At 36.1% G+C, this 27,326-nt stretch overlaps 1 protein-coding gene across 2 annotated transcripts in view; it reads right to left on the bottom strand.

Moving 5' to 3' along the window:
* LOC106086554 (teneurin-a) overlaps window positions 1-27,326 on the bottom strand; it is a 1,121,402-nt gene that overhangs the window by 277,287 nt on the left and 816,789 nt on the right. For both annotated transcript variants that reach the window (XM_059366919.1, XM_059366920.1), the window contains one exon: window positions 17,427-17,533. In XM_059366919.1, coding sequence (XP_059222902.1) covers window positions 17,427-17,533 — 107 coding nt within the window. The remainder of the gene's footprint in view (window positions 1-17,426; window positions 17,534-27,326) is intronic.

The raw sequence follows: 27,326 nt of genomic DNA, 5'->3' as shown, positions 1-27,326 counted from the left end.
GTCTAAGACGAATATTTCGAGTAGTTTCAATCAGAATGACGAAATTAGTATACCCCCCATTTTATGGAGGTGGGTATAAAAAGGATAATGGGAGGTCATAACAAGAAATAGCTATGTGTTTTTTATACGCTAGGATAAGAATCGCTTCCTCTAGAGCCTCAAGAAGTAAATTCGGGAGATCGGTTTATATGGAAGCTTTTTCATGTTAAGGAACGATTGGAGCCAGACTTGGTACATCTGTTGTATGTCATAGAAAAAGTCAACGTGCAAAATTTCAGCTAATTCGGATAGGAATTGCGGCTACTAGCGGCTTAAGAAGTATTTCGGATGATCGGTTTATATATGATCTAAATCGGATTTTGAACCAATTGGAACCATACTTGGTGCATCAGTTGGAGGTTATAGGAAAAATAATCGTGCAACATTTTAAACAAATCAGATAAGAGGTGCGGACCCCAGCGGTTCAAGAAATATAATCGGGAGAACGGTTTAACTGGGAACTATATCTAAACGTGGACCGATTTGACCCATTTACAATACCAACTGACCTATGTTATTTAGAAGTTCTTACGCAAAATTTAAGGCGCCTAGCTTTTCTCCTTCGAAAGTTAGTGTGCTTTCGACAAACGGGCAGACGGAGAGATGGACGGACAGACGGACGGACAGACAGACGGGCGGACAGACAGATAGACGGACGGACGGACGGACAGACAGACGGACGGACGGACAGACAGACAGACGGACGGACAGACGGTCGGACAGACAGACGGACGGACGGACATGGCAAGATCGACTTAAAATGTCATGAAGATCAGGAATATATATACTTTATGGGGTCTTAGAGGAATATTTCGAGGTGTTACAAATGAAATTAGTAAACCCCGTCCTATGATGGAGGGTACAAAAACAAGAGCAGAAAACCCAATACACCAATCAAGATAATAGGGTTTTGTCTTTTTGTCAAAGCGAGCATATGACAGCTGGTCATGAATTAGGGGCAGTGAATGCTCCAAGAAGGTCTATCTCTGTGTTGTCGTTAGCTAGAAAAGTCACCGTCTGTTTGTAAAATATGCTGATAGAACCTTTCAGGACATCGAAGAAGAGGCTGCGGGCCTGAAAAAAGCTGAAGATAATTTCCTTTAGGTTTTTATTTTGTTAAGGACTTGTTTAAACTAGCGAATATGAGCATTCGCCAGTAATTACACTATTTAAAGCGATCTGTCTGGGGAGGTGAGGGCATCTCCCTTCTCCTCTTTTTGTGGTATCATAATAGACTTTAATTACCAAATGATTCGTATTTCAGATTGTCACTAAAACCTAACTCTAAGGATCTATTAAACACACAGTTTAAGATAAAAGTTCCTTGACAACAAGAAAAAAACCTTCATCAAAGGCAATACTTCCTTACAAATTTAGAGAATTTTCATATTTGACTTAAATCATTAAAACCTTTGCAAAAACAATCATAATTAAATTGCCCCCATCTTAAATGGCCTTCCCATCAATACAACATTTGAGCACCATCGCAACAAAAACTTTTTGCTGTGTATCCCTTAACGTGTGTAATATATATAGGAGCCCCAATGTTGGCTATACCCAACACCAACACTTTCCATTACACTTGATGGGTAAACAAAGTTTTACCGTAGCCACTGTAGTTGGTTGGCTGTTGTCTTCATTTTCGTTTTTGGCTGCCACAGCATAAATAAATTAATGACTAAAAGAGTATTTTGTGTGTGCCCGCATGTCTGCACTGATTTAATGTATGATGTTGCCAGTGGAAAATAAAGGGGGTAAACTTTCAAACACTCTCACACGCACACACACAAACACTGTTAGTCGTTCACCGAGCTCTGAGAGTTGAGGGAAACTAAGTGAATACCAAACAACAACATCAAGAAGAAAAAAATTTCGATATAACAAACAGGAAGGACGACCTCATCCTTTGCTCTGCATAAACTACACTAGACAATTATGGCAGAAATGCCGCTATCTAGTAGAGAAAGGAGGGGTTTGAAAGTAGAAAATCAACATGGAATGCAACGTCACATCGTACCATCTACAGAAAATGTACTGTTGGTAGTTGTTAACTAACTAACAACTACCACACTGTAAAAGGAAACGACCCTTTTACCACAACACAACTAATGCACTCAAAAAAAATATGTGTTTTTGGATATTATAGTGTCAAAGCAAAATATCTTTGAGTGTATATGTTTTTTGTATGAAGGCCACCGTAGCGCAGAGGTTAGCATGTCCACCTATGACGCTGAACGCCTGGGTTCGAATTCTGGCGAGAACATCATACAAATTTTCAGAGGTGGTTTTCCCCTCCTAATGTGGGGACATTTGTGAGATTCTGTACCACTTGGTATGACAGTCTGGTAAAAAGTTCTCCACAAAGAGGTGTCGCACTGCGGCACGCCGTTCGGACTCGGCTATAAAAAGGAGGCCCCTTATCATTGAGCTTAAACTTGAATCGTACAGCACTCATTGATATGTGTGAAGTTGGTCCCCGTACCTTAATTGAATGTCATGGGCAAATTTGCATTTGCATATATGTTTTTTAATTTTACAGAAGAACTTTAATAAATTAGTGTTAAAAATGTTTGGAGTTTTTATGTTTGGGAGACATAGATGACGCAGAACAAAATTTATAACAAAATAAGGCAGTGACAGCAAAAATCATCGAAAAATCTATAAAACAGCTTCGAATGAGTCTTCAAAAAATCATAGTAAAAATACGGGTATTTTAAAACAATTTTATCACTAGTCACTTGTTTTATATAACGTGTTAATTTTTCCATTTCAACCGATATTATATATTTAAGGGAGAAATATCATGGGTTTTAAGCAAATTGTAAATACTTGGGTCGAAGAGGTCAATAAACGATCTCTGTACTTTTGCAATATTCAAAGGCTTGACCTCCAAATACATTTTTGGGGATTTCAAAATTAATTTGTTCTTTCTTTGGGTAGACTCCTTACTATAAACCATACATTCAGACTACTACCTCAATGTAAAGAACAACTTTCAGCAACAATCAGGAAGAAGTTCACAACAAAAGCTTAAGCAAAAGCAACAGCAACATCTCAACTCTACCAAAATTTATGTTTCAAACTTGCATATCTTTTTTTTTTGTCTTCTTTTCTTATACTTTAAACACCAAGAGATAATAACACGCAAAGTGTAAAATGTAATGGTGGTAAGGGTTGAAGAGGAAAGGCTGGCAAGATGGGACAATAACGAAATGAAAAGTGTAAAAGATACAACACTCAAAAGTGTTAGTCAATGCAGTTCATATTTTCAAGTCAGTGGGTGGCAAAATCGACTAGGAGTTTACAGGCATTTATGTGTGTTATATGGTATGTTGATGTCTTTGCAACTCCCTCTTATGAGCCCAGGAAAACATCACACCGTTGCAGTAAACAGCTACTGTGATAAACACAATCTTGGGAAACATTTTACTTTTCTTTTTCTTTTCAACGTTTCCTTCAGCCGAAAACAAGAAGATCTTTTGCTTTGATGACATGGAAGAGACGAAAGAAGGCAGGAAGGGTATGTTGAGCAATTTATTATCAACCCCATATATGTTACCATAGTAAATCAGACAGCCAGAACCATCTAGCAAGTCAAAAAAAATTGTCTTCAATGCTTTCAACTATAGACTAGGGTCACAATGCCCATGAGGGAAAAGAGGGGAAACAGCGATGGGTGAGAAATCATTTGCTGGTGGGGGGTTACTGCTAAATTTTGTAACTTTTTGTTGTTTCGTTAGTCGTTAGTCTGTTGCTGTGATTTACAACTTTCCAAGTTAGTGCAATTACAGCAATAGCAACAAATCCAAGCGAGAAAACAGGCGCATACAAAACCACCCAAACGTTTCAAAAAAAAAAAAAAAAACGCCGCATGGAACAGTGAAAGGCATGCCAAAATGTGGACAAAGAATGACTGCCAAATAGCAACACCAACACACCACTCACACTATACATCCACCGTCCGCCAAATATAACGCCCAAATTTCATTTTAGTGATAAAAAGCATTTAAAATATTTTTCTCTCTTTCCACTAGAATTTTTGCCTGTGTGTGTGGAGTGTGCCTCCTGCTGTCTATTTTCTCTTACTTGCCCTTTGTTAACTGTGTTTCTTTACATTGGGGGGACAATGTTATATTTGCCTCCTATTAGTATGCTTTAAAAAGTTCTCTTAAACTTTGCTTTCTTCTCTACTGAGATGGTCTTGGTATTTAATGTACATAAAAGCATAAAAGTTGTTGTAGAAATTTGTTAAAATAATGTGGGAGTTGCCATTGGACCAAAAAAAAAAAACAACAAAAGATTGTTGGAAAAAAAATATGAAATAACAGCCAAAAACAATTATGCCTTAGCTACCACTAAACATCATGCAGGCAGCCTATTCCCTCTTGCAATATAACTCTACTCCAATGAACAGAATGACAATAATGCAAAAATGACTTCAAAAGTTTATGTGATGAAAGCAATTATAATTGTAAAGGCGACATACAATTGAATGGATTTCTTTATGTCCTACTCCTTAAGCCAAAGATTATGCAGAGCAGCCTTAATGTATTGAGCAGCAAATGGCAAAAACTTCCAAAAAATTTTAAATATGTATTATATAACAAGTAAAAGCGTGCCAAGTTCGCCCAGGCCGAATTTTATATACGCTGGATCACATTTGTCGACTTCTTTTCCCGGCATCTCTTCTTAGACGAAAAAGGATATAAGAAAAGATTTTCTCTGCAAAAATTCATTCCAATCGGATAAGAATTGCGCCCTCTAGAGGCTCAAGAAGTTAAGACCCAAGATCGGTTTATATGGCAGCTATATCAGGTTATGGACCGATTTGAATCATACTTGCCACAGTTGTTGTATTTTATAACAAAACTCGTCGTGCAAAATTTCATTCCAATCGGATAAGAATTGCGCACTGTAGAGGCTCAAGAAGTCAAGACCCATGATCGGTTTTTATGGCAGCTATATCAGTTTATGGACCGATTTGAGCCATACTTGGCACAGCTGTTGTATTTAATAACAAAACTCGTCGTGCAAAATTTCATTTCAATCGGATAAGAATTGCGTACTCTAGAGGCTCAAGAAGTCAAGACACAAGATCGGTTTATATGGCAGCTATATCAAAACATGGACCGATATGGCCCATTTACAATACCAACAATACCGACCTACACTAATAACAAGTATTTGTGCAAAATTTCAAGCGGCTAGCTTTACTCCTTCGGAAGTTAGCGTGCTTTCAACAGACAGACGGACGGACGGACGGACAGACGGACGGACAGACAGACGGACGGACAGACGGACGGACGGACGGACGGACAGACAGACGGACGGATATGGCTAGATCGACATAAAATGTCGCGACGATCAAGGATATATATACTTTATGGGATCTCAGACGAATATTTCGAGTAGTTACAAACAGAATGACGAAATTAGTATACCCCCCATCCTATGGTGGAAGGTATAAAAATTAAATTGTTGTGCTTTGTTTGTTAGTTAGTTTGTCTCTTCCGTATAGAGTCAAAAATGGCTGAACCGATTTTCATAGATGGTAGAGTTTGAGCCCCGGGTAAAAATAGGGCACTACATTTTTTGAAAACCGAAGTGGGCGGCGGACCCCCCCATACCACAATTTTCAAAAACGCCATATTTCGGAGATTCGTGCAACGATTAAAATGTTACCCTAAATGTGGGGGGGGACCCCACCCCCAAAAACGCCACCCAACAGGACACTTTAACCGCTTTGAGAAATATGGATATGAAATGAATGGTTTTTAAAAGTACAAGACAAATCTGACACTAAAATTTATTTTTTGGTGTCTGAGGGCCCTTCCCACCCCTCAAAAATTTAACGATTGGGAGAGTACGGATATCAAATGAAATATTTTTAAAGGTAGAGTCCAATGCTGATATAAAAATTTATTCCTTGGTGTCCCAGGCGCCTCCCCACCTCTCAACAATACATATTTACCAATTGGGACAATATGGGTATCAAACGAAAGATATTTGGAAGCTGAGTACACATCTGTTATAAGAATTTTGTCTATAAGGCCTCCCCAGCCTCAAAAACCCTTAAAACGGACATAAATGTCCAACGTCACAATGAAAGGTCTTTGGAAGATGACTACGAATTTGGTATGTACAATTAGGACGGAATCTGGAACCGGCCCATCCACTAAAAACCCTTCAATAGGACGTGTAGTTCGATCGGAATAATATGTCAATCAAATGAGGATTTAAGCCCAAATTGCTATTAGTTAAGGTGGAGTTTATGGGGTGACACGACCCCCCAAGAGTCACCCCATAAACTCCACCTAAACCAATAGCAATTGAGGCTCAAATTAAAGAAATTTGAGAATAGAGCACGATGCTGATATTTTTTCAGGGCTAAGTCCGTGGGTGGCCGCCTCACTATGCATCCCCCTCAAACTGGATATATTTGTGGATTATGGCAAAAAGGGGCCCAAATCTGTATCTGTTTCATGGCCAAATGTTTCAAGGACGCCTCACCTCATAAACTTTCCCTAAAACACACACATATATACCGAACTATGGCAATATGCAGCTCCATGCGGTTTTTGGGAGTGGAGTATAAATCTGATATCCACTTTTAGGGCAAATAGTTTGGCTACTCCAATCCAACACCAAATCCAAGAGAATGAAGTAGATCTTATATCCAAACATTGATGGGCGGACCCTCCCCATACCCTATTTTCAAAAACGCAAAATCTCGGAGATCGGTGGGGCGATTTAAGCGAAATTTGGGTTATCTAGGGGGCTGTCCCACCTCCAAAGCTACCAGCCAAATTAAATGGCAATATGGCAGTCAAATGAAAGGTATTTGGGACCAGAGCACGAATCTGGTATATGGGAATCCCCCTCGCCCCCAAAAACACCCCCATACCGGAAATATTTACCGACCATAGCAATATAAGGCTCCAATGAAAGGTATTTGGGAGAAGAGCACCAATATAATATCCACAGTGGCGCGAAATATCTGAAAGGTCGTACCTACATCCCTAAACAGGACTTATTTCCTGACTTGACCGTATAGGGCCCAGACAAAATAATAGAGTGAAAGAAGGCGAAGCGGAGCAGGCCCGTCCCAGCTAGTTCTATATAAAATCGAAATCCAGTCCAAATTACATTTGGAAACAAGTTTTTGCGAAATTTTCTATAACAATTAAAAAAATTTTTTACGTCGGTTTAGGTTAGGCTATAGTAGAAGACTGCAATCAAACTGACTTAAAAATTTTAGTCCATTGTGATAACACAGGAGTGAGAGACGAAAAAATTCCTTATTTCCTACGATTGAAAAGTCAAATCCTAATAACTTGCTAATGTTCGCACTTCCAACTGCCAAAGGGATTCTGATTCAAGTTGTGTTTATCAACGATAAGGGACCCTTTTTATAGCCTTATCTTGTACGGTGTGCAGCAGTGCGACATCTGTTTGGGCCAATGACCATGCATTGTATTGTACCTCACAAATGTCGCCAGCATTAAGAGGGGATAACCACCGCTTTAAATTTTGTCCGAAGTTCCGCCAGGATTCGAACACAGGCGTTCATCGTCATAGGTGTACATAGGCTACAGAAGCACGATATCCACATTAAGGAGTAATATAGATATTAGAGAGTTAAAGAAGGCGCAGCGGAGCGGGCCTCGTCCAGCTAGTACATGTATAAACACGAATCTCGTCCGCACTGATTCTTACGAATGCGATTGTAATCTTACTCGGTCTACGTATTCGAAGCAACTCGTTTCTTAACACCGTTTGTTCATGCGTTGCCGACTGGTTAAACATCGTAACACATCGCCACCAATACTAGTAGAGTGTTTGTTGTTGCATTTGTGTTTAAGAAAAAGAACGCATGGTATTTTTAGATTATTCTAATTGCCATTTGCGAGTAACACCGGAGTACAAAAAAAGCCACCGGTTGCAGTTCTCTGATTAATATACATATCCCCCATCCTATGCTAGTGAGTATAAAAAGACCAAATTCGATTTTCTGTTTCTCAACAGAAGAAGGAAAAACTTGATAAAATCCGAAAAATTTAGATACAAAAATTAAAAATTTTAAAAAATAATTGTTACTTTTTGTTACAAACTGTATCAAAATGTTTGTTGTAACTAAAATTTTGCAAATTCTACTAAGTTTTTTCTTTCTCGTGTAAGTTTACAAAAAATCGAGTTAGTCTCTTTTTATATTAAGCCATGGATATGTTCAACAGTGTCTTTGTCCTTCATGTCTTCACAGCTTCTGCAGAAATAGTTACTTGCAATTTTCAGAGAGAATCATGACTGGTTACATGACGGATACCATGAGTGAGACTTCTGTTCTGGCCAACGACAGCAAAGCGATCAACATCTTCTTCAAGTTTGACTGATCCACATAATATTGGAACACCCCGAAATTGAAATTTTTATATGTCACCCAGGACAGGTAAATATTCAGCTGTTTAGCTAAAATAAGAAATATTTGTATTTTCTATGGAGATTTAATAGATGCCTGGATGTCTGAAAAGATATTTATGTCATTATTTTTTTGAAAACTTTTTATGGTAGCCCTTGCACCATTTCTGTAATTGCAAGAAACTCCGCTTGACAATACAGCGATCCAGTAACCTACTTGACAATGCGAAAACAACTTTGGCTGGTATATGAGGCATTGAAACAAGAATATTTTACTGATACTGTGTTATTCTTGATTGATCAAACCTCAACCTCATGGCAGAGTTTGCACCCACAATGAGTACATCCGATGACTTTGGAAATGCTGTCCACCGCAACACAATACCATACAGCATTACAGATGTTACAACTACAGTATATGGATGGAGCCCATATTTAAAGCTATTCTAGCTTTTTATAAGAAATATATCCAAAGCCAAATTTATTTGAGCCAATTGAATTTTTAATATTTTTCACAATAATCTTTACTCATTTCTTTTCTAGTTATGATTATGTGTATATGAACATATGTCCTTGCAACAAATAAACCCGGAATTTTTAGTTCTTCCTCTTCTTTCCTCTTGGCCATTATTTGGTTGGCCGCAACGTTAATCAAAATTTAAACTTTGGAAAATTTGTTATGACTTGGTTTATTGTTAAATTAATAGAAATTTATTTAATAAAATGCAAGTAATTAAATTTAAATGTTTCTGGGCTTTCATATACCAGACCAAGGATGCGGGGTGTTTTGAGGTTTTCTCTCAATTCCTTGTTTAAGAGAGCCAGAAACATGAAGCATGAAATGGTGGGGGAAAAATCAAATAAATATTCATTAAATTTTCCGGACATTTTTCCAGCAAGTATTAACAACAATGGGGTGCTGCAAACGCTTGTTGCTGTGCTACTGCTGCTGCTGGCTTTCCATATACATAAAGTTCTTTATTGGAAAAATAAAATTTAATTTTCATTTTCATCTGGCCCTTCTGCCACTGACACTAATAGATTGCCAAACCACCAACAATTTTATTGTTTGCTGAAAGTAAAATACCAAATGAAGGAAAAAAAAACCAAAGCAAGAAAATTATCCAACATCAACCACTCAATAAACATCGTTTTTCGAAAAAGTTTAATTGAGTTTATTTTTAGTATACGCTATGAATGCTTTCAAATTTTATAGAATTTTTGTATATGTTAAAGCATAATGCCAAGGGGTTTGAGTGAGGCTAAGGCCTCATCCCATTCATCCTCCATCCCAGAGCCCACAGAAAGTTTTGCGGTAAGAAAATTAGATTGTCCGTCTATGACATTTATATGGTGTTAAAATAATTTATGTAAGTAAATTAATTAATGTTCGTCATGCCAACAACAAAATCTAATTTATCTTCAAGAGACGATTTATATGCTACGGATTTTTGAAATTCATCATCATCCCGCTGTGTACATAGGTCGTCCATCCAACAGTAATGAAAAGAAGTTTATCAATCTTAAGGGATATTAATTTCGAATGAAAAGAAGCCTAAATTCTGTAGCGTAAGCACCGAAAAGAATATTTACGAAATAAGGGATTCAATGTGATAAACAGGGACTTTTGTGGGATTTAATAAATAATTTTTTTTTTGTACTAAAGCTTATTTGGTATGGAAAAAAGTGTTGGTCATATTTGTGGGTGTTATTTAAGTAACTAACAATTCATATTGTAGTTGATTGGATTTATTTTTCTAGATATGGAAACAAAACACGATTCATAGTACTTTATTATGACACGATATGTGGGCAGATATATATATATGTATGATAATAATAATAATATGCCAATATTCATGATCAAAAATGGTTTTTTGTTCTTCCAAGTAGTCTCCAACACGATTATTAAACCAATTGTCAAGGCATTTTTTTCACTCCGGTTGAGACACCTCCAAATCATGGTCATTGAACGCTTTAACAGCATCTTCTAGCGACGAAACCACACATTTTTTTCATTATGTAGCATGACGATCTTGCATTATAAATTCAGACACGACATCTTTATTCTATAATACAACGTCCGTTTTAGGACAATCTTCACAGAATTCCTGAGCGTCGGCAACGATCGAATTCCTTAAACCAGTGTCTCCTAGTGCTATTGGTTGGTGCTAAGGCCCATAAAGTATATATATTCTTGAGCTTCTAGAGGGCGCAATTATTATCCGATTTGGCTCAAAATTTTGCACGTGATGTTTTGGTGTCACATCACTGTGCCAGGTGTGGTCTAAATCGGTTCATGGGTCCTTGGGTCTTGACTTCCAGAGCTTCTAGAGGGCGCAATTCTTATCCGATTTGGCTGAAATTTTGCATGAAATGTTCTGGTATGACTTCCAACATTTGTCCCAAGTCCATATCCTGATATAGCCGCCATATGAACCGATGTCCCGAATAGATTTCTTGAGCCTCTGGAGGGCGCAATTCTAATCCGATTTGGTCGAAATTTTGCATGGAGTGTTCTATCTTGACTTCCAACAACTGTGTTTAGTATGGTCTAAATCAGTTTATATCCTGATATACCCGCATATAAACCGATCTTCCGATTAGACTTTTTGGTCTTCTAGAGGGCGAAATTATTATCCAATATGGTTGAAATTTTGCATATGTCGTTTTGGTATGACTTAAAATAACTGTTCTAAGTATGGTCTAAATCGTTGTATAACCTGATATAGCTACCATATAAACCGATCTCCCACTTTGACTTTTTGAGCCTCTGGAGGGCGCAGTTATAATCCGATTTGCCTAAAATTTTGGGGGCGGTGTTTTTCTATGACTGGTGTTTTTCTATTAGAAAAAGTAATTAAAAGAACTTGTTATTATTTTTTATACCCACAATTGTCATTCCGTTTCCAAACACATCGATATATCCATTTCATTCTCGTAAAATTATAAGATGATTTAATGATGTCTGTCCGTCCGTCTGTAGTTATCACATTACAGCCTTTGAATTTTTTTCCATTCAATTCATTCAATGTCTATATGTTTTGAAATTTCGCTGAAATTTAAAACGTTGAGTTGAAACGATGATATCCAAAGCGAATATTGTTCCGATCGGACTATTCTTACATATTGCTGTCATACAGACCGATTTGCTGATTTAGGGTTTTAGGCCCAAAAAAGCCGCATTTTTTACTCGGTTTCACAGAAATTTGGAACATTAAGTTGGACTAGGCCTCGCGATGTCAAAACGAGTACGGTTCACAGCAGACCATATTTTGATATAACTGTGACATAGACCGAATTGCCGATTTAAGTTCTTAAGCCCATAAAAGGAGCATTTATTGATCGAATTGATTGAAATTTGGAACAGTAGCATGTATTGGATCTCTTGACTATTTTGCCAATTACCGTTTATATCGGATCATATTTCAATATAGCTGCTACAAAAACCGATTTTCAACGAAGGGTATTTATCCCACAAAAGCAGTTCAACTATGGATATAGAATGGATAAAGCCACCGTAGCTCTGAGTTTAGCATGCCCGCCTATGACGCTGATCGACTGGAATCAAGTCATGCAAGCAGATCAAAAAAAATTCCAGCGGAAGTTCTACGCCATGTAAAAACTTCTCCTCAAAGAGTTGTCGCACTGCGACACGCTGTTCGGAATCGGCTATTAGAAGAATATGGCTTATCATAGCTTTGAGAAGTTTGCCCTGTTTCTTAATGTACATGGGCAAATTTATAAAGTAGTCATAATAAAATAGGATAATAAATATATCCATGGTGATGGGTACACAAATTTCGGCACGGCTGATTTTAATGCGTTTTTTTGTTCTTGTTAATTTTATACCTATTTTATATTATTACAAAATTTACATAGCTACGTATATTTCTAAAAATTCTATGCAAAATTTTTGCTTGTTATATTAAACACATTCTACATATTTAATCCCTTCGCTTATGATTCTAATCATTTTTCTACCCAAAATTTCATATACGTACCCAAAAAAAAGCACGTAGAAAATTGTTTTGTTTTCTTTAGAGCATATGCATAAATTAAGCTTAGCTCCCCAGGGGTGTGAGTTCCATGCTAAAGTCTTTCACCTCTAAATGCTAATCTTATTAAAAATATATGCATATGTATATAACAAGACTATAAGCAGACAGGCAGGCGGACAGGCTGAGAGACTTGCCAACGAAAGTACGGACAAACGAACCGAGAAGTATAGACAGACAGACGAACGGACGGACACGCGTACGTGAATAAAGATGTGTTTATTTTGTTAATGAGAAGCTGTTTTTGCCACTTGGTACATCAAAGCTGGTTGCACATGTCGCTTCTACTCGCTTTTGAATTTTTTTTTGTGATTCGTTCCCTCCGTTTGTTCTATCCTCTACGATTTGTGTGTTGAGCAAACACTAATACTTAATCGTATATATGCAGATAACACACGTCCCATTTGGCATTATAACAACACTAATGCCATCTAATTTGACTTTTTTGTAGTAGTGGTAGTGTTACTTGCGGCATTGGACCAAATCGTGGTAGTTTTATCCCTGTATTAGTGCAGGAGTAATACATATTAGTCAGTCGTCAAAGACAATGGGAACCTAGACGATGAATATACTCGTACCTTACCCATCTAACACTATATGAGATTTTTTTAAGTGTTTGCAAAAGCTTAAGGATATTTCATGGATTATGACAATAGTAATGGTAATGATGAAAATGTAATGCAAAATTGTCACTTTAATGAGGGCAAAGATTTTTGTAGTCGCAATCATGGGTACTGTTTATAAATGTCAATGGGATATACATATGTACATACAACATAACTTAAGTGAAACAAGTTAAAGTGTGCTAATTTCGGCCCGGACGAATCTTACAATATATACCACCATGGATCGCATTTGTTAAGTTCTTTGCTCGACATTTCTTAATAGGCAATCAAAGGATAATGGATAAGAATTTCGACGCAATTGGTGCTATATCAGGTTATGGTACGGTTTGGACCATACATTGTTTGGATATTGGAGACCATAGGTTTGGACCATACATGGTTTGGATATTGGAGATTATTGTGCAAAATTTCAGCCAATTCAGATAAGAATTGTGCCATATATGGGATCAAGAAGCAAAACCAGGAGATCGGCTTATATAAGAGCTATAACGGGTTATGGACCGATTGGCATGTATGTTGAAAATCGTTGAATGAAATTTCTACCAAATCGGATGAAACTTGCCCCCTTATAAGTCTCGAGAAAAAGAATCGGGAGATCGGTTTATACGGAAAAAATATCATGTATAATATTATAAACTGATTAAGATCACTCTCGGCATAGCACTTGGAAAACAAAACACTTCATACAGAATTTCTGAAAATTGCGTCCTCTAGAGGCTCAAGATTTTAAGGTCCGAGATCGGTTTATATAACAGCTTTATCAAAACATGAATCGATATGGCCCATTTGTAATCCCAAACGACCAACACTAATAGGAAGTATTTGTACAAAATTTCAAGCGCCTAGCTTTATTCCTTCGAAAGTTAGCGTGCTTTCAATAGACAGAAAAACGGACAGACGCAGGAACATTGCTAAATCGTCTTAAATAAAACTTTTTTGGGTCTGAGATCAACATTTCGACGTGTTACAAAAGAAAGACGAAATTAGTATACCTCTATCCTATGGTAGAGGGTATAAAATTCATTTTAAGTAAAACTTGAAGAAAAAGCCATTTCTGTTTGTGTTCTTCAATGTAGTCGAATTTACTTAAGTGAAGTATCGCCTCTTAACAGCAAAAGACTTTGCACCCCAAATTTTAATTTTTTGTGAAACTAAAATCGCATAAGTGAAAGAGCTCTTTTTAATAAAATTTTTTTCACACAAGATTAGTACGGTGATATGAAAATTCGCTTTCACTATACATGATTGCTTAAATTCAAATCAGTTTTTCTTATCCGAAAAGCATAAAATCTTTATTTGAATCGATAGTACGGTCCATATAATTTAATGTTTGAAAATTATTTCATGCAAATTTTGACCGTGACTGCGCCTCAAATAGTCCATCCGTTTAGTACAACCAAGTTTTTGCGGAAAATGAAATCCATATTTTCGCGGTATACTGTACTTACTAAAAAGATCGAAATCCTTGGACTGACATATATTGCAGATGTATTAAAATTTCACTCATTTGTAGCCTAATATGCAGTACCTATTGAATTATTATCATATTGGGCAAATCATATTCAATTTTCTCTGGAAATTATAGGCCATTCTAATTTCTGAAGTTTGTTTGGTATTGTAAATGGACCAAAACGTATAGATATAGCTCCCGTTTAAACCGATCTCCAGATTTTACTTTTGAGTCTCTAGAGGCCGCCATTCTTATGTGATTTGGCTAACATTCTTCGCTATGACTTCTCCTATGAACTTTAACATATATGTAAAGTATGGTACAAAAATTGATGTTGCTCCCATATAACCCGATCTCGTGACTTGACTTGAGCCTCTAGAGGAAGCAATTTTCGAGACGGACCAACTTTACACGTTTTGCATTTTGCACGAAAACTTCTGCTATGAATTGCACCATCTGTTATATTTGCTCCATAACCTGATATAGCTCCTAAATGCACAGAACTCTCGATTTTATTTCTTCAATACCCATACATAGAAAAAAATTGGAACAAAATATAAGATTGTCCTAATTTGTAGGATTTTAGCAATGAAAACGATCCAAACCAAAACTTTAAATAATAGATCTTTAAATTTAATTTACTATTTACTAACGGACACGACCATCCGTTTCAAATTTCGATCGTTGCTTGATTCTTATTTTACGTTATAGAAAACTATATTTTTTGAAAAACTCTTTTTTTTTAATCTTGTAATCTTAAATTATGAAAACTAAGCATTTGAAGACGCTCCTATTTGCGTCTTCAACATAGGTACTGTTGTCTTGCCCCAAAGTCAATTTCTTAACTTTGAACTCTATATTGAAATTCATTTTAGATTTTTGTCTTTAATGATAAGACTCAAAGTTAAGAATCTATTAACCTAAAATTTAAAATACAAATCCCTAATATCAAAGAAAATATCATTCCCCAACGGAAATGTTTCCTTAAAAAGATGGAAAATTTTATCATCTTTAAGTTAATAAGCAAATTTACTTTGGTTCGAATCTTTAAATTTAAAAAAAAAAACAAATTTTCAGTGTAGGAATAAATCGTATCCAAATCTATAGTGGAGGGTTTACAAGATTCGGCCCAGCCGAGCTTTATAGGCGATCAAGTCATGGAGGTCAGACATTTAGCCTTTGCGACACGATTTTCATGGCATCCAGATTTTCATAAAATATTTCACTAAAATTAGATTTTATAGAAAACTAGCTTTAAAGATGGAGCATCGTAGCTGGTCCACAATGCGCCTTCTTTCATTCTTTAATACCTTTTTTTTTAGTCTCATATTGCCATTCGGTAAATAAGTTCTATCTGAGGGTGTTTTGATGGTGAGACGGCCCGTTCCAGACATTTGGCCCTGAATGTGGATATCAAATTCGTGATCTTCCCCTACCATACTGTGCTGATCGGTGTATATCCTTTTGGGCGGGTTTTGGCTTGATGCGGTCCGCGCAGATAGACCGCCCCGAATTTGGATACCAATTTTTTTTTTGGGTTACTATAAGTGAGCGTAAACTATATTTTGCTTGAATTGATCCAACAATCTCGGGGATCGGATTTTTTTAAAATTAGGATAGGGGTGGGTCCGCCCCCCTTCAGGTATCACAAAATGAAGCAGCCTATTTTCACTAACGGTCCTTTCTACGCTATGTGTGAAAACTTCAAACAATCGGATAAGCCGTTTTCGTGTCTATACGAAAAATGTTTGTAATATATAAGAGTTTTCCACAAATTTTCGTCAAAATTGAGTTTTTATAAAAAATTGGCTTAGAATCTTTATACCCTACTATGGCATATGGTATTATAAATTTAACCAGAGAGAAGAGAAAAGAAGAGATGTAAACGCCCTTAATTATACTCATCAGCTCAGAATGTCTTCCTAAGTAGATTAGGGCACGTCTGTCTGTCTTTCCGCCCGTTTGTAAAGCTGTCCATGTATTCTTAAATATGGACTGCCAGTTCTTATACATGGACAAACAGTTCGAATTTCTTTTTTAATTACCGGAAAATTTTGCACATATCACATTCTTGGTCATAGAACAAAATTTATTGATTTTGGTGAACATTGGTTGTGATTTGGATCTAGCTCACATATCTTTATATCGCACTTTAAATCTTGCGAAAACGCAAATAAACCCTTTACAAGCGTATATAAAACCTAAAAAGGATTTGCAATATTTTTTTGTTCATTTAGTGTTTCACCTTTGCATTCATGGCTTATGAGAGGCCAAGCCCAAGTTCTATCCTTCTTTAAAAAATTCCTCTTTCTCGTTATACCTAAATAACCCCTATTAAAATAAAAGGCTAACTCATATAAGCATTTATATTGTACATACCAACCTACCTATGTTAACAGCAACGATTGTTTGCTAATCGCATTAGAAAACATGTAAACGCAACGGAATGAATTCAAAAATACTATGTCGACCAAAACCCTTCCCACACCACAAACGTTACCACCTTCATCATCTTCTATCTAAGTCGACAAAGCGTTTTAATTAATATAAAACTATTTGAATATCGTTGGCCGTTGACATGCATAAACCCTAACACAAAACATGCGCTCATGTGTTGATGTGCGGATATATGTATATATCCTTATCCTTAACCAGGACTAGAACTTGTTACATCCAAACCCGGAAAAATAGCTTCGTTATGTTTACATATTCATAATAGTTATTTACATACGAAGCATACCTAGGATTATAAGACAATGATGGTTGGATGGAGATAGAGATGCATAATGACATGGCTAAATAAATACAAAAAAAGGGGGAAGCTTTAGTGTTACATACCTGCAAAATATGCCAACATGGCTGTTAGGACGACTGATATTAGAATTAAGGCGATACTCAAACATTTCCAGGAACAACGGTGCTGACAACGTTTATCTATGTGAAACCTGCAAAAATTAAAGAGAAACAACAAAACATTACGTTTAGATGGCAAAAGAAAAAATAATTTTATATGCAAAAAGTAGCTGGACAAAACGTTGACGACGACATCAACAACAACAACAACAACGAGAACAGTATAAACAACTTAAATTAAACAACACACAAAACAACAACAATGACATATTAAAATGTAATGTTCTTCTATGTGGACCGGTCGAGCAGCAGCAATAGCAGCAACACCAATAGAACGAGGCTGTTGTCAAACCCGGGTGTTGATTAACATTTTTTTCTCGTTATACATGACGTGGTGATATCCTTCCAGCCAACAAGCAGCCAGTAGCATCATCTAGTATGCTCCTCTTCAGTATCCTTGCATATGAATATTTATACGTATGATGATGTTTGTATATGAATTTTGCCTTTAAGTTTATGTGTACGCTACACGTGTATGCGTGTGTGAAAATATTTGTACTTTTGTTATAAAATTGGTTGTGTTTATTTAACATGGGTCCATGTCATCATGAATGTGTGAGAGGAGTTTTTGTATAGTTGGACCTTGGCTCTATGTTATGTTAAATTTCAACTTGTTTGCAAAATGCTGTTAAAAATGACCATGTTGTATAAAACATTTGCCCTGGTTCCTTTAGCATTTGCATATAAAAGCATATATGCTATACAATTTTGTTTTTTTTTTTTAATATTACTTAAATATCTATGTACATTAGATGGGGTATTCAATAATGGCTTTTAAAGAAATGCATTAGAATAATATCAAGAAAGGAATCGAGACTGTATTATAATATATTGTAAGTAAGATCAAGGAAGCAATAACAATCTTATAATGAATCGGGTAGTACCTTCTATCATAATAGGCTTACGCCAACGGATGTCTAAATTACTCAGGTCTTGCGTATCCAGCACTGTCAAGAAGAAGAAGTTCCACTTAAGGTTTTTATTTCTTTATGGACTTGCTGCATTACTGGATGTAGACATACGAAACGTATTAGGATTTTTTACAGAGATCTAGCTGGTTCAATAGATGGAACTAGAAAGCAGTTTCCTACACCTGTTTCTGTTGTTGAATTCGTTTTCACCCAAAAATTAAAAACAATCTTTCCGTAAACTCATAAAAAGTGAAGCCCAAATGGTAGTAAAATTGACCACGATTTGGCGTTTAAGATTTTTTCCGGTTTAGTATACACAATTCCATGTTTTAGGTATATGCGAATGAACTAAAATCAAATTCAGCGTGTTTTGAAAGCAATCATAAGGAAAATTGGTATTTTAATAACAATTTCATAAAAATGTTTCGTATCATAAACCTTAATTTATTACCTATAAATATGAGTCCCCAAAATATATAAATTATTCTCTTTTTTGTTTTGTTGCCTCTTCTTTTTTGGGATTAGAGAACAAAAACACAAATACTATTCATCGGAAATTGCTTTATTGTTTTTCAAAATAATTCCCCATTAAGATCTTTACACTTTTGCATGCCCTTGAACCAATTGTCGAAGCACTTCAGCCACTCTGATTGAGGTATCTCTAAAATATGCATTCTGAACCCAACAACTGTTTCTTCAGTTGCCGAAAAACTTTTACCCTTTTATTGTATTTCTTATGTACGGGGGGAATAAAAAGAAGTCATTCGGTGCCAAGTCATTAAATCGATGTTTTGAGTGGTCAAAAATGCAGTTGTTTCGTATTTTTGGAGCATTTATTTCGACCAATCGACTTGAGCCTTTTTTTGAGAGATTGACAAATTGTGTGGGATCCAACACGAAAAAAAATTTTTGACGGTCAATTGTTCATGGAATATTGAATGTATGCTGACCCCACTAATGCCTAAGTTTGTCTCAATGTCACAATAGGTCAAAAGACGATCTTGCAGTATTTGCATTTGGCGCACAGCATCAATGGTTTTTGGAACAACAACTGATTTTGGAGAACCTTTACGAAATTAGTCTTCGAGTGAACTACGACCTCGGCTGAATTCACGATACTATCGATAAACACTGGTGCTTGATGGAGCTTCAGCGCCAAAAATTTAATTATGTTCATCGATACACTGTTGTTAAGTTAATCCACGTCGGAATTTGTAAAATACACCAAAATATTCACGATTTAATTCGTTTTTTTAGGGCGAGATGAATCTCTCTCAAAACGTTCTGAGTACGTATAACCTCAACAAATTCAAGCTTTATGATAGGGCTGTCAGTTGGCAGATTGCAACACAAGGGTTGTCCAATCCCGAAATATAAAAGGCAACCCTCGTAATAAGCTTCAGTACAAATTTGCAAACAACTTTTTTTTCCACCTATAAATAATATGTGTAACTATACCCTCCACCATATGATAGGGGTATACCACTTTCGTCATTCTGTTTGTAGCACCTCGAAATATTCGTCTAAGGCCAAATAATGTTTATACATTCTTGATCGTCATGGCATTTTAATTCGATCTAGATATGCCCGTCCGTCCGTCTGTGTGTCGAAAGCACGCTAATTTTCGAAAGAAATTTTACACAAATACATCTTTTAAGTTTAGGTCGGTTCTATTTGTAAATGGGCCATATATTGGGTTGCCCAAAAAGTAATTCCGGATTTTCCATATAGTCGGCGTTGACAAATTTTTTCACAGCTTGTGACTCTGTAATTGCATTTTTTCTTCTGTCAGTTATCAGCTGTTACTTTTAGCTTGCTTTAGAAAAAAAGTGTAAAAAAAGTATATTTGATTTGAGTTTATTCTAAGTTTTATTAAAAATGCATTTATTTTCTTTTAAAAAATCCGCAATTACTTTTTGGGCAACCCATAGGTCCATGTTTTGATATAGCTCCCTAATAAATCGAATTTGGATTTTGACTTCTTGAGCCTCTAAGGGGCGCAATTTTTATCCGGATTGGCTAAAATTTTACACAAGGACTTCTGCTATGGTCTTCAACATTCAACTTATTTATGGTCGGACCATAACTTGATACAGCTCCAATAGCATAACAATTCTTTACCATTATCCTTTGTTTGCCTAAAAAGAGATTCTGGGAAAAGAACTCGGCAAATGCGATCCATGGTAGAGGGTATATAAAATTCGGCGCGGCCGAACTTAGCAGTTCTTTTCCCTTCGTTTCTTTCTTAGGTATTCATTTTTGATTATTTTACGATTTGTCCACCTTATTGTATCTCTCAATTTATGAATGCATATTCTGTAAGTCCATGAGTCCATCTACATGAGTGAACATGTAAATATGTTCTGGTGTTCAGTTGACATATTAAGTTTATTTTTAAGTTCTTTTTATCATTCTCATGACACTGATGCATATGCGACGTATTTGCTTGGGGCCATGTAAATGTGTATTAAATTAATTAAGCCCCGTTTTTTTTTATTTTCATTTTGGAACAGAAATGAAATTACTGGTTTTGTTTAATAACAAATAACAATTTAATTTAAATTAACATTAAAAAGATTTTTTATGCTCTAGGTAATTTGTACCTTTGATGCTGGCTTAATATTAGCATGAGGACATTGTTTGCATTGTTTGGGATGAAAAGTTGTTTAGGATAACGTATATTGGGTTATAGTGATAATTCGCAAATAAATGCAGACATTTTTTTAGACCACCGAGGTGCAGAGGTTGGCCTGTCCGCAGCAGCTGAGCGTCCGAATGTGAATCCTAATGGAACATCACATGAAAAATTTCAATAGAATTTACCCCCCCATGTAAAGTAATTGTAAAAATATGGAATAATTGAGGAAGATCTATAATAGGTATAATCTGACCAAACAACCAGCTCATTTATTGCTACCACATATTGGGCTTATTAGATCCTATGGTACGACTCATGTTGGGGTTTATTGAAAAAACTAAACGATTTTGTAAACCTACCAAAAGTGCCTAAATCAATAATGTTTTTCACTGCTCATAAATCATATCGAAATTGCTTGGTGGTTACATTATTCCATAGGCAATTTATGGCAATTTATTGTCACCATTTTTGCCTCATATTTGTGAAGTATTTATGTCTGCTACATACAATATGATATGAAAAAAAAAACTTATAAGTGATAGTTTCTCCTCTTATGGCAAAAAATCCATAACGTTTTAATGGCAATTCTTGAATGGGTGGGCGGAGCAAGTTCTGAGGACGACAAGCCTGTTAAAAAAATAATTGAACTTCAAACCTCAAAGCCATCGACATTGACAGGCTTGACAAACGAACCATCGAAAATATAAACAACTTCCAAACAAGATAGGTTTGCCTTTCTCGAATTCTGTAAATCATCCTTTAATGAATGTTTATCATTACATATCGAGAAGATTGCACAACTAGGCATCAAGTACACTAACTGCAAATGTATGTATGTATTTCGCTTATGAATCACCCTGTTGCGAAAAAAGCTGTTGCCATAGCTCGTATTATTCCATACACCAAAAATGTTCAAGTTGGTGTGGTATGGCTTTGATAGTTTTTTAGATTTTTTTTTACATTTTGGCATAAATTTACACTGAATTCAAATTTCTTCATTATTTCTCAATCCCCTCAACATCGTGCGCCAGCACAACGTTCAAGTGTCTGGTACAGGCACCAAAGGCAAGAGTTTGTCATCGCTAATGGTGTGATTATACTGAGGCATATGCTTTTGGCAAATGAATAATTGCCCAAAGCGATAACAGCGATACCAAATGGTGCGAACTGCAGAGTGTGGCAATCATCTGGGTGGTTATAAAGTGAGGTGTGATAGGTAGTTAAAATTAAAATGACTTTTAAGACATCTTCTTCCGAAAAGAAATTCATGATCATGTACTCTACACCATAGATTGGCATGATTTATTTAGAGAATTTTCTAAGAAATCCAAAATTGTTATGGATTTTTAATGGAGAAGATAACACGCAAATTATAATAATCTGAAACCATATTATCATCGTTATCATGGAAAGATTAGCCGAAATGTATCGGTATCTTTCGCCCGCGAAAGATACGGAATTCGGACAAGAAAAATTTCGTATTTATGCAGAGTAACTCCAAATGCGGACGCGGGGGTTCAGCGATTTCAAGACGAGATCCTTAGTTATGCGCCAGGTGGCACTGACTCTCACTTAAAGAATCGAAAAAGAATCAGTACAAGTGGGTCTGACAGTAAATGGAAATAAGACAAAATTGATGGAGTCTTGTACCCCCAAGCAGAGAATGAAAATGGAAAAAGTTGGAAAACAAAACTTTGACATATTCAGCAACTTTATGTACCTCTGTACCATTGTAACCGAAACGAATGACACAGTCTTGCAATAAATCGAATACTAATATTGACACTTTGGATTAAGCAAGCAGGTTAGAATCAAGTTCGACCAACGAAATTACACTATACAAGCCACTGATATTACCCGTGTTGTTATATGGCTCCGAGGCATGGGTACTTGTTAAAAGGCTGAATAAGCCGAAGTCAATAAACCATAACACCATGACATGCTTTGACGGCATGACATTGTCCTGGTAGGTTAGGTCGTACAAATAAAAAAACAGACACAGCCCATCGCAACCGCATACCATACTCGCAAATGCATACACCAAAGCCCAAGAACGGCATGGCGCGCAATAACAGAGGCATATAGGTGACGATCATCTCAGGTCTATCAAAAACAAAAAAATATATATATATTGATAAATATTAAAAAAAAATATATATAGAATCCAATTTTCTCTATAAATGGCAATTTAATGTCAAAAACAAAGATTTTTGAAAGAAATTTTTTTTTTTAATTTTGTTAGGAAAAACAAGTACTACGTCACCATAAATGCCGTAAACAGAAAATATGTGAAATTTCATAAAAAATCGACAATAGAAACAATGGGTTGATTTTGATGGGCTATATTTTTTTTTTTAAATAAAGTTATTTTTATTAGCATGTATTAGGTTAGTTTAGGTTGAAAAAAGGGTGCGGATATTAATCCGCCACAAGCCATTATGGACATTGTGCGCTGTTATTACTAAAAAGAAAATCTAAGTTAGGAATCACGTACTACTTACAAAATCTTTAATTGCATTCCATACCACGTTCCTAAGTTGATTCATGTCGTGTATTGTGTCCCAACGTCATATCATCTTCCCCACATGAAGTCAAAGTCAAATCGGGAGATTGGTTTATATGGGAGCTTTATCTAAATCTTAACCGATATGGCCCATTTGCAATCCCCAACGACCTACATCAATATTAAATATCTGTCAAAATTTCAAGCGGATTGCTTTACGCGTTCGACAGCTTTCGTGATTTCGACAGACGTACGAACGTAAGGGACATGGCTAGATCGACTCAGAACGTCCAGACAATCATGAATATATAGACTTTATGGGGTCTTAGACGAATATTTTGGGAGCCCCGGTAGCCGAGTTGGTAGCGTGCTTGGATTATCAGTGCAGGGGTTGTGGGTTCGATTCACGCCAGAAGCCTTGGTCTGTCGCTACTGTGGTATCACAATGGACTTACAATTGTCTAAGTGAGTCTTTAAAAGACTACCACTCTTACCTAACCTAACCTAGACGAATGTTTCGAGCTGTTACAAACGGAATGACCTGATTAGTATACCCCCATCTCATGGTGGTGGGTATAAAATTGTCACATTTGCAGGCCTTTAGTACTTGTGAAAGCAGATAAGGCAGAGCTGGGAGTGTTTGAGAGAAAGATTCTACGTAAAACACATGAACCGCGAACTGTATTAACTGTATGACGTTGACATAGCTAAGTATCAAGATACAACGGTTGCGTTGGCTAGGTCATTTTGTCAGAATTAATTATGAAGCTCCTGCGAGGAAGTCTTTTGAAGACAAGCACTGTGGTAAACTCAAATCGGGACGACAAAACTCCGTTGGAAATATCAAGTGGTAAAAGGCATATCGAAACTAGTTGTCAGAGATTCGAGAAGGACCGCATAAGATTCAGGTGCTTGGAAACCTATTTTTAGTTCGGCTAATGGCAAAAAAAATTCTGCCGTAGCCCATTAAAGTAAAAGAACCAGAAAACCTTTGTTTAATGGTTCAAAATGAGGATCGCCACAAAAACGCAAAAAATAATTCATTAGCTATAAAAGAAATCTTCGACAAGTAAATTTATTTTATTAAAAAGATTGGGATTTTTGTTACGGTAAAATTGTAAGATCTTTTATGATAAATTCATGGATAACTTTGTGACGAAAACAAAGTTTATTTTTTTTTTTTGCTAAAATTATGAATGGCATAATAAAAGCCATCCGTGCCGGGAATTTCAACTTGCTTTTATTCTTAAAAATTTTAAATTAAATTAATAATGTTAATAAAAATTAAAGCCATTCATTTTGTAACGAATCCATTTATGTTTTTGTATGTTCTGAGCATTTTTGCTATTACGAGTTGCTGTACTTTGACAGCTTTTAGTGACCGTTTCACTAAATGAGCGTGAGCGTGAGCGCAAGCCAAAACGAAGAGGCATAGGTAATAAACCAAGCAACGAGTCATCATTTTGTTCAACAAAGTATCTTTTGCTGTGAACGAAAAATTGTTGCCTTTAAGGAATTTTTTGAGATTCCACGTAAAAGATCCATCTCCACAAATGATTTTGCTTGAAATGACGCAAAAACATTTCAAGCGTTTTATATTTTGCGTGTACATAAATGGATAAATTAAGGATTATGGTTAACATGTTTGTTTACTCCCATGTCCATAAAGAAGTTCCCGAAACCTACAATAGTGACTTACTAGAAATCAAGGCTTATTTTTATACCCACTACCGAAGGATGGGGGTATATTCATTTTGTCATCCCGTTTGCAACACATCGAAATATCCATTTCCGACCCTATAAAGTATATATATTCTTGATCGGCGTAAAAATCTAAGACGATCTAGCCATGTCCGTCCGTCTGTCTTTAAAATTAGAGACATTAACCTGAAACATTGCACAGATTCTATTTTTGTCCATAAGCAGGTTAAGTTCGAAGATGGGCTATATCGACTTATACTTATTAGTATTGGTCCAAATCGGATCATATTTCGATATAGCTATTATCGGGACATTAGGTATGAATTTTTCACCGGATTTTGACGAATGGTGGTTTACACATATACCCGAGGTGGTGGGTATTCAAAATTTGGCCCGGCCGAACATAACGCCTTTTTACTTGTTTATTTATTGAAAGTAAAACTTCCCGATTTGGAAATGATGAATATCACCATTAGGAACATATATGATGGTTTAAAGATATTATGAGTCTAGCAAATGCAAAACAAAACTTCTTATATCCCCTTACTAGTGAATAGGCCTTAATGATGCCTAACAAAAACGAAACCTTTTCAAGCAATAGCTTTTCATGCTGCCAAATCTAATTATGTGTCTCCGGAAGTTGAAATAAAAAAAAATTGCTTTTGCAGCCAAATATTATGGTTCATCCTTTTTCCTTGACTAATGCATAAAAAGCTGAGAGTGTTGTTTACATTTCATGGCACAACCGATAAGGCTAATTAAACTTTGGCAACAGTTGTTAAACAATATTTTACCATTAAGGATTTTCAGAAAGAGTATGTGCGAATGTGAGTGTGTTTTTACCTTAATGGCAAACATACCACACAGTCATTGACACCATCAATTCAGAGTTTTGTTTGCTCCAAGCCGATAAAGTAGCTAATACACACTCACATACTAACTAGCAGGGCACATATATTGCTTTACAACTCCTTTTCCACTATATCCAGCAAATGAACGGTAGTTGAATTCTTGTTGTACTAGGCAGCTGTAGGTGGTGGGTGTTTTCAGATGGTGGTAGTGTTGTATTTGCAGACTTTAAGTTAATCCGATTGTGTTGCACAAAAGTAGCATATAAATCCAAACAACAAATCGTAGCGATTTGTAACAAACACCATCTCCTACTGCTTATTCGATATCCCCTTAAATCTGCACCCACACAAATGAATGCACGTTTTATAAGTAAGGTATACAGAAGACACCCATCCGTAATCAAAATGAATGTGAAATTTCTGCCATTGAAAAAGGCAAATAGTGCGAGAAGCAAGAAAAAAAATTAAAAAATCAGGCAGACGAAGGCATTGCCAAGAACCATGGCAACAATAAGACGTGCTTAAGTTTGGTGTAAGTTAAACATTTTCTATAGCCGCCACCAATAATGCAGCCGCCCGCCTTCAAACACCATCACAAACACATCACATACTCAGATGGATGCTGCAACATGGAAGCAACCAAGCTAGTCAGGCAGCAAGTTTTCTGGAATATCGTTAGCATGCTCATCCTTTTTATTTCTAAACAGCGCTAAGAAACGTAAACGGCATCCTAACAATCATCATTTCATTTTTATACATACTTAAGAATCTCACGAGCAATAGACAACACAACAAAAAAGTAAGGTGCAGAGATTCAACAATAAGCTTGAAAGGGCCTTCGCATGGTTTTTTAATATGTGGCCTTTTATTTTTGAGCTGAATAGGTCAAAACTTGTTGAACGTATTTTCACTATACTCCGATTTGTACTATACTCCGATTTGTACTATACTCCGATTAAGTATTGTATAGTAGGTGGGTTTTTTAAATGTTTTCTGATATACCACAATTTAATTCAGCATTATATGTCTGACAGTGCCTGACAGGCCGTTTAATATCCTATATTTTTCCAAAGACCTCTTCTAGGGTAAGAGTTGCCCGATTCTCCCCTTTCAAAAAACCCTGATATTTTCCGTTTTCAATAAATGGAATATTTTTTCTATATATATTTAGACTGATTTACAGAACATAAGAATGTTGGAGGTATACTTATATAAACATTT

Source organism: Stomoxys calcitrans, chromosome 4 (genome assembly GCF_963082655.1).
Source record: "Stomoxys calcitrans chromosome 4, idStoCalc2.1, whole genome shotgun sequence".
NCBI classification, from domain to species: domain Eukaryota; kingdom Metazoa; phylum Arthropoda; class Insecta; order Diptera; family Muscidae; genus Stomoxys; species Stomoxys calcitrans.
Note: the sequence above shows the minus strand (reverse complement) of the source record. Positions and strands in the feature narration are given on the sequence as shown.